Source organism: Hipposideros armiger, unplaced genomic scaffold, assembly GCF_001890085.2.
Source record: "Hipposideros armiger isolate ML-2016 unplaced genomic scaffold, ASM189008v1 scaffold_6, whole genome shotgun sequence".
Lineage (NCBI taxonomy): Eukaryota > Metazoa > Chordata > Mammalia > Chiroptera > Hipposideridae > Hipposideros > Hipposideros armiger.
The window spans coordinates 556,648-564,949 of NW_017731356.1; the positions used below are offsets into that span (position 1 = coordinate 556,648).

The 8,302-nt window shown below is 42.4% G+C and overlaps 1 protein-coding gene across 1 annotated transcript in view; it reads left to right on the top strand.

The window, feature by feature from the left end:
* Window positions 1–6,383, top strand: part of LOC109385026 (dimethylaniline monooxygenase [N-oxide-forming] 5-like) — a 24,882-nt gene extending 18,499 nt beyond the window's left edge. The window contains exons 5-7 of the mRNA XM_019646868.1: window positions 4,263–4,656; window positions 4,801–4,873; window positions 6,011–6,383. Of these exons, the coding sequence (XP_019502413.1) occupies window positions 4,263–4,656; window positions 4,801–4,873; window positions 6,011–6,383 (840 nt within the window). The remainder of the gene's footprint in view (window positions 1–4,262; window positions 4,657–4,800; window positions 4,874–6,010) is intronic.
* The last annotated feature ends 1,919 nt before the right edge of the window (window positions 6,384–8,302 follow it).

Genomic DNA, 8,302 nt, shown 5'->3' on the forward strand with positions numbered 1-8,302 from the left:
ATGTGTCCCGTCCCTTCAATCAGGTTTTAAGTCTAAGGAGAGAGATGGACATGAAAACAGATTAGAGCAAGGAAGTGTGATTGGTGCTATGACCAATGCCAGGATAGGGTACATGAGGTTCAAAGTAAGTAGTCAATTTCACTGAGATTGGTGGAAATGTCAGGAGAGACCACACAAAAGGGGAGATACCCAAGGATGCTTTCCTCAGTTTGAGTACCCCTATGATTCCATGTTAATCCACTGGAGGGTTCTTGGTTCAGAAACCACCTGCAGCTTCTGATGAAAAGGGAAAAGACAGAAGTGAGAATCAGTACTGAGCAAAGATAAAAGAATAGAATGAGGAAATGAGATTTAATAGAGTAAAACAAAAGTATCAACCAAAGTATCAATCTAAAAAATAATGGTCTTAGATTGTAAAAAATAATTGTTTTTTCTTATAATACTACTTGATTGTCTATAATGGCAATTCTGGAAAAAAAAATTCCTGAAATGTTTTAACAAATGAGATGTAGGAATGTGGCATTTATTGATTCATTCATTAAAATATTTAATGAGCATTTACTATGCTGGGGATGCAGATCAAACTGTATTCCACTTGAGGGAGATGGAGGAGACTATTACACAGAATGCAATGAGAACTGTGAAGGATCATGTGACCCACAGTAACTGGACACAAGGCAGGTAATTTAATGGAATAATCAAGAAGGCATTTCTGAAGAGTAGTGTTTAAGCTAAGGCTTAAAACATACAAAGGAACAACCAATGAAAAGAGTTGGTAGAAAAGGGTTCCAATGGAAGGATCTAGAAGTACAACATCCCTGAGCCAGGAGGGGGCTTGGTGCAAATTGAGGAGCAGAAAGGACATCAGCGTGATCAGACAGAGTCAGCAAGGGGAGAATGCTACCAGAGAGGCCTGGAGAGGGAGGCAGGAGCCAGAGCATCTATTTCTGGGCAAGGGTGCAGGGTTTGAATCTTATTCTAAGAACAATGAAAAATCATTAAGGATTTTAAGCATGAAAGGGTTGTGGTTTGATGCACATATTAAAAGATCACTCATACTGCTGTGTGGAAAATGGGATTGGAGATTGGGGTGGGATCAAAAGAGAAAGGATTAGCCTAGGAGAGTGATAATTGGCTTGGATTAGTTCATAGGAGTGGGGAGGAAATCAGGTGCATAGATTCAGAATGGGCTTTGAAAATAAAACGTGCAATGCTTGCTGGTGGGTTCAATGTGATAGGAGAATGCATGAAAGGAAGACGTCAAGAACGCCCAGGTTCTTTACTTGAATAACTGGATTGACAAGTGGGCCCTTGAGTGCACTGTGGATGGGAAGCCTTCCAGAGTAGGAACAGGTTGGGAGGTGAGAACTGAGAGTTGGGCTCCTATGAGACAGTCAGATGCAGATAAGTGAGAGGCAGGCAGCTGACCGTGTGGGTCTGGAGCTCAGAGGAGACGCCTGAGTTGAGATCTAAATCAGGAAGGATAAAAGTTATGTGGCTGAATAACTTCTCAGGCTCACTCAAGCAAATCTCGTAACTAGTGCAGCCTATTCTGCAAAAATCCTTGATTGTGAGGGAAAAGCAGGAAGCAAGTTTCCACCGACACAATGCTTATAAGACCCTTTTCCCCTCCAATCTCAGCTCTATCTGCCTTTGGCCCCTGACCACACAGTTGCTGGAACCCAAGGGCAACTGGAGTCAATCAAGGAGTTGAACTCTATGCGAGTCTCTCTCCCCCATGGGCCAGGCCAGGGCCTGGAGACCGGCTTCCAAGGTCTCCAAGATAAGGACCAAGGTTGACAGATCAAGGGCAAACAAGGCCCGTGTGAAAGTCTTTGGTGAAAGCCAAGACCAGCTCTTGATGAAGAATGCCTGGCCCAGCGCTGGTGAGGGTAAGAAAAGACGAATGAGCAGGCTGAGTCCTCCCCGAGGCCGGAAAGAGCCCGGAGTGGGGGACACAAAGGCTGTCTCCAGGCAGCTCGGCCGGAGAAGGGCTGCAGCTTGTTTCTACTTCTTGGGCCCATCCAGGTGTCCATTGTACCTTCTGCAGCCACAGCGCAACTCGCTGCCTCAAGGCGCACTCATAACAGACCTTGACCCCAAGAGCTGTCAGGGACAAATACATCTCATATACATGACGTGTGCATCTGGAGACAGGAAGACGAATCAGAAAATCAGAATACAGGCGTGGGAAAATAGAAAGACTAAGAGAAGTTAATTTGCATAAAAAATGTGAATATCTTAAGAAGAGTCAAAGGCAGCACAAAATATTCTTTGAAGGTTGAAAATATTTCTGAACTAAAGATGACATTAGACAGACTGAAGGGGAAAATGGTTACTGGATAGATGTAGAGAAATGGAGACAGATGGAGAAGACACAATATTCAAAGAAACAAGAGAAAAATTTTCCAGGATGGATTACTGACAACACCACACACACACACACACACACATACACACACTTAGGTGAATTCCATGATTATGCTTCCAACCAGAAAGGACAAATTAGTTACAAATGAAAAATAATTAGATTTTTACCAGACTTTACATTTGCAACACTGGAATCTATACAATGGAACAGAATCTACAGATTCTGAGAGAAAATGTCTTCCCCCTAAGAATCCTAAATCCTGACAAGATATGATTCATCTGTAATAATAATAAAAAAAATTACTTGAAGGTATATCCTCAACAGGTAAATCAGAACATACACTTCAATATGAAAGAAAATGAAGAAAAAGTGAAAAGGTGGTGAGCAATCTATCTGTAATTAAATCCAAATAGGTAAAGATGGACCCTTTGGCACTGTGTGATGTGAGTACTGAATAAACGTTTTTTAAAGTCAGGCTCTATCAAAGGGAAATTCTAATAAATGTACCAACTGTCTCAACAAAATCAGGGCATGAAGGGAGAAGAAAAAAGAGCTGACAAATGACAAGACTAGAGACGCACATAGGAAATTAATCCATCGGTGACAATAAAAACCAAAGGCCAAAGACTCCTCTTCATTGTTATGAGCTTTGGATTTGTAAGAACTATTTGCATGTTATAAAGATGAATGCATTTTTTTATCATCTGTTACATTTTTTCTGATATCATTTTGCCATTGATTTAGCTTGCGGCACTTTTCAAAAACACAAGTGTCTTGAATTTTTAATGCTCACATATGTCTACATCTCTTGTTCTAAATTCAGAGTTTGAAAGCTAGGCTACAAGGTATGCCCTTCCCCAGGATTGTAAAAGCAGTCTCCAAGATTAGCTTGCAACATTCTCACTTTTCTATTTTTTATGTTAAATCTTTATAATCAACTTACAATGTACTTTCAACATGGAGACAATAAGAATCTAATAATATTTATATGCTTGTAGTAAGTCTCCCTTTACTCTCCATTCAGTCCAAACCCAGTGACCCTAACTTTTTGCTCTCCACTTGTTCACTCTGAGTTGCTTAAGGCAAACTTAACGCCATACATTTTTGTATCTAGACTTGGTTTTTCTAAGTCTGTGCCTTTGTTTACTTCTTTCCCTCTACCCCATTTTCAGTTCAGTTCCTTTCTATCTGAAACAAACCTGCCTGGTTATTTAGCTAGTAGCGCCTCCTTCCTTAATACAGAAGTTCGGTTGGCCAGGGTGGTCATGGGACCCAGTTTCCTTCCGTAAGAGGAAGGGCCGGACCACCAAATGGGCTTGCGGGGAAGGAGGGTGTTTGCCTAGAAGAAGCCTCAGCTCCGCCAGCATCGAGCTGCGCCATTGCCCTTTCTCCTTCCTCTCTGGAGCATGGGTTCAGTGCCTGGAGGTAGCATTCTTTACGGCAACATTCAGTCATCAACAAATGTTTGGCTGAGTACACGTGTTTGGTGCATTTATGACTAATTCTGCAACAAGTGTATTACAAATCTAACTTGGAGCATGAATTTACCTACACATAATAATAATTTTGTAGGAAGTGAGATGGAGAGAATGATACTAGCTGTCCTTTTCAAAGTGGGATCCATACTAATATATCATTTTGCCTCAATTCTAAGTAATTTAAACTAGTTTAACAATTAAAAAAATACTATGGCACAGAATGCAAGATGAATACAGTTTTCAAGATCAATCATGAGACTTAAAAACATTAGAGCTGAGTCACCACTAAAGCACTTAGGGTACAAATCACTCTCCTTCATTATTACAGGCAGAAAATTGGATAAGCACAGATTTAGGGGGAAAATGCAAATTGTTGGCTTCAGTCCCGTCTCATATTCATGACTTCCTTTTAGCATATTCGTTTACTTGTGATTTTTTATATATATATATATAGACCTTTAAGTCAGGCTCCAACTGTCAGTGATGAGCTGCCATTTCACATAATTTCTGGAAGAGTCCAAGTGAAGCCCAACGTGAAGGAATTCACAGAAACAGACGCCATCTTTGAGGACGGCACCATGGAGGAGAATATTGATGTTGTCATCTTTGCTACGGGATACAGCTTCTCCTTTCCTTTCCTTGACGGTCTGATCAACGTTACTAATAATGAAGTGTCTCTGTACAAATACATGTTCCTCGCTGAGCTGGAGAAGCCTACACTGGCTGTGATTGGCCTCATACAAGTTGTGGGCTCCGTGCTGCCTATTGCAGAAATCCAGTCTCGCTGGGCTACACGAGTGTTCAAAGGTATGTGAGTAAATGTTTGGGAAAGGCCTCATATTTCAGGTAATGCTAATCCTCAGTTCTTCCAGCCCTTGGTGCTCTGCTTTCAACATAATGCATGACTGCTGTCCCCTAGAATCCTGACAGACCCTGAATTCTCTCTTCTAGGGCTGAGCCAATTACCCTCAGTGAAGGACATGATGGCAGATATCGCCCAGAGGAAAAGAGCTTTGGAAAAACGGTAACTAAATAACTGGTAACAACTAGGTAGGGACCCGCATAGGGATCATGGAATTCCTTACCTGGCACCAAATCCACGCTTCATGTCACTCAGTCGTGTGAGCTCCCTCCATATCCTATGTCATTATGTAACAAAATCAAGTATGAATCTTTGTTATGCAACAAATAACCATGTATGAATTCTCACTAAATCACATTAAGTCTGAATTTCAGTTCTTATCCTCAGTGTCGGTCATTATCGGTTTTTCCTCCAGGGTCTCACCAGAATCCAGGAAACCTACGTGAGTCCCCCCAAACGTGGGATAGTCTGAATGTCACCACATGACGTTCCTAATCCGACATCCTCATTGCTTGAGTCTAAAGCCCACTCTGGAAGCTCGGAGCGTTTGTCCTCCCTGCCAGGAGGGTGAGGATGGTGCCAGCTGAGCTGGGCTCAGGGTGCAGCCTCCTCAGGAACCCCACACAGCGATTCCCCCACATCTTGCCATGGGGTCCCAGACTCTCCCACACCGCTGTGTGAAGCCCCTTTGTCCCCCTCTTTTTGCCTCGAAGGCATCTATCAGATTCTCTGCTGGGAGCCTAGACTCCCAGGGGACAATAGCCAGTAGTGGGGACACTTTCCAAGAAGATTTTGATTTAATCATGTAACAAAAAACACCAGAGACAAGGAAACACAAAGGCTGGACTACTTTGACAGAATGGTGGAGAAGAGGAATGTAGACAGAAAATACACAAATTAGTATCTTAACCACCTTGCCACACACATTGTTTCAGGTTTCTAAAGACTTTAGTGTGTATGTATGTGCTTTCAGATAAAGATGCAAAATTCATTCCCATTAACCCACTCCATTTTACAATCAGTTTTACAAAAGTTGCACCACAGAAAACCAATGGCTGAGGAAGCATTCGAGTGTCATTTTCATCCATTTCTGAAAGAACAAGAGGTGACACGTTTCTAATTCATTCATTAAAAATCTACTTTGTGCCTATTATGCCAGGCGTAGTTCTAAGCCTGTCCAACAGGACTATGGAGAGTGGGTCGCTTTAGCTTCTGGTTTGGTCTCGTCACCTTTAAACTGAGTAGAAGTAAGTCTTGTAGCTTTCAGCTGATACACAGCTCTCCTCCCACCTGTTTCAGGTACGTGAAGACACCCCGCCACACACTCCAAGTGGGTCACATGGAATACATGGATGAGATCGCCACCCTGCTGGGCGTGAAGCCCAACCTGCTGGCCCTCTTTCTCTCGGACCCACAGCTGGCCATGGAGGTTTTCTTTGGCCCCTGTACCCCGTACCAGTACCGGCTACAGGGGCCGGGGAAGTGGGCCGGGGCCCGGAGGGCCATCCTGACCCAGAGAGAGCGGATCATCAAGCCCCTGAGGACGCGGATTACTAGCGAGGACAGTGGCTCATCCTCACTGCTCCCTTGGCTAAAGATGGCACCAGTTGGCTTGGCATTACTGACTGCTGGCTTAGCGTACTTTAGACACATTCATCATTATGATGCATAGCAATAACGGAATGAACAGTGAGTAGAAAAAACAGGTAATAGAGTCTACTACTCCTGGATCATTACATTTATAATTTTAAAGTCAGTAACATATCTCCAATATTATTTAGGAGAGCTATAACTGCTACAGAAAATGTTATCTAGATACACTTTACAAATAGATTTCATTCTTGAAAGATAGGTATGTATCATACTTCTCATTGTAATATGAATGCAGAAGAAAAGTTTATCATTAAAACGAATCCTAGGTAAGCTCTAGAATGTGTTTGTAACATAAAGTATACCTAAATTGGTTTCACAAAGCTAAATTCTCCTTAAAGTAATTTAGAAATAAAGTGTTACTTTATCATTGATTTTATTTTCAATGTTATCTTTCCTTCCTCTGAGCAATTCCATCATATTCTAATCCGGAATGAAAGCTGAACCTTTTTAAATTGAGCCTCTATTTGTTTTTCATGCTGATGTTTACAGCATAGAAATTAAAAGTCACAAGGAAAAAAACTTTTAGGCTGTCGTTTACTTGAAACTAAATATGCATTTGTTTTCATTTCATTTGATAACAACCCTTTTATTTTGAATAAACCAATTTTAAAAAGTGCAATATACTTCAGATGTTTCAAAAAATTACACTAAAGGCTCAATATTTAGAAATAAGCAATTATGCTCCATAAGCAGCTACATTACATTAATCAAAGGCTAGGTGACACCCAGGGACCAAACACAATGACAGGCTGGCTGACCTGGTCATTCTGCCCAGCTTCTCAGCAGCTGAATAGATGTGAAGTTTTGGGGATGCCAGAAGGGTTCTCTGCCTACAAAATGCCTCCTCCTCCCACTGACTATGTGAAATCCTTCCCAGATTCAGTCTCTGTTATTTAGCTGAAGGATAGTCTTCCCTTGTCCATAATAACAGAATTCTCTGCTGCGTTCCTATTTCATGGGAGGTCAGAAACACAAGTTTGGTGCTGACCACTGGTAAAGGGATCACACAAAGCTACTGAGACGGCCTGGGCAACAGAAGCCCCCTTGAACTCATGGAATGTGCCTGAAAGTTTATCCAACGCACACCTGGGAAGCCCCCATGGAAAATACTTCTCAACTTCTAACTCTCCACATTTGCACCTCTTAGAGAAATCACCAGCGTAATTTTCTGAAGCCAAGTCCCTCCCAACGGTTATAGTTCTGAAGGTGCCCATCAAAAACATTCATTTTGACGATGTTGTTTCATTAAGTTAATAGCCAAAAACTTGTGGAACTGACTTTAGAAATAAATGTTTTCTTGGCGGTGAGGACGTGGCTCCAAGTCCTGAAGCACCTTTTCTGTCCAAAGGCTTTTAGTGTGTACTTCCTGGGAACGAATGGCTGACGAATATTCTGCCATCCTGGGTTCTCCAGGCGTCTCAGACACTAGAGGGTGAGGAGGCTCCCCAAGGTATTTCAAGAGCCAGGCCTAGATGTAAACTCTGGAATCTGCCCTTCGGGGAGGGATAATCTATCAGACTCCATCAGGAAGCCCCAACGAGTCCACACAGTCAGATGTGTGTGTCTCCGAGAATGGCCCACTCCAGAGAGGCCCCTCAGAACAAATGGACCCTCTGTGAGGCTCAAACAGGCCTCCACCTTCTCTTTCTTCTCAGACAACACCCAACAGGGAGTTGCGCCCAGTGAGCGCTGAACAAATACTTCTCACTAAAGATCTCCCACTGGGCAAGCCCATGGCCGAGGGGAGGAAATGAGTAGGAAGACATGTTATAAGCTTAGTATTTCTGACCTGTGCTTTTCCCTGAATCTTGGAAGGAGTCTATTTCAATATAATGATACTTACAAATGTGAAGCAATTTGAAACATGAGCTAATTATGCTATATAGTGTCCTTTAGATGCCAGGATGCCTGAATATCCCCTCATGTGTGAGATGGCAG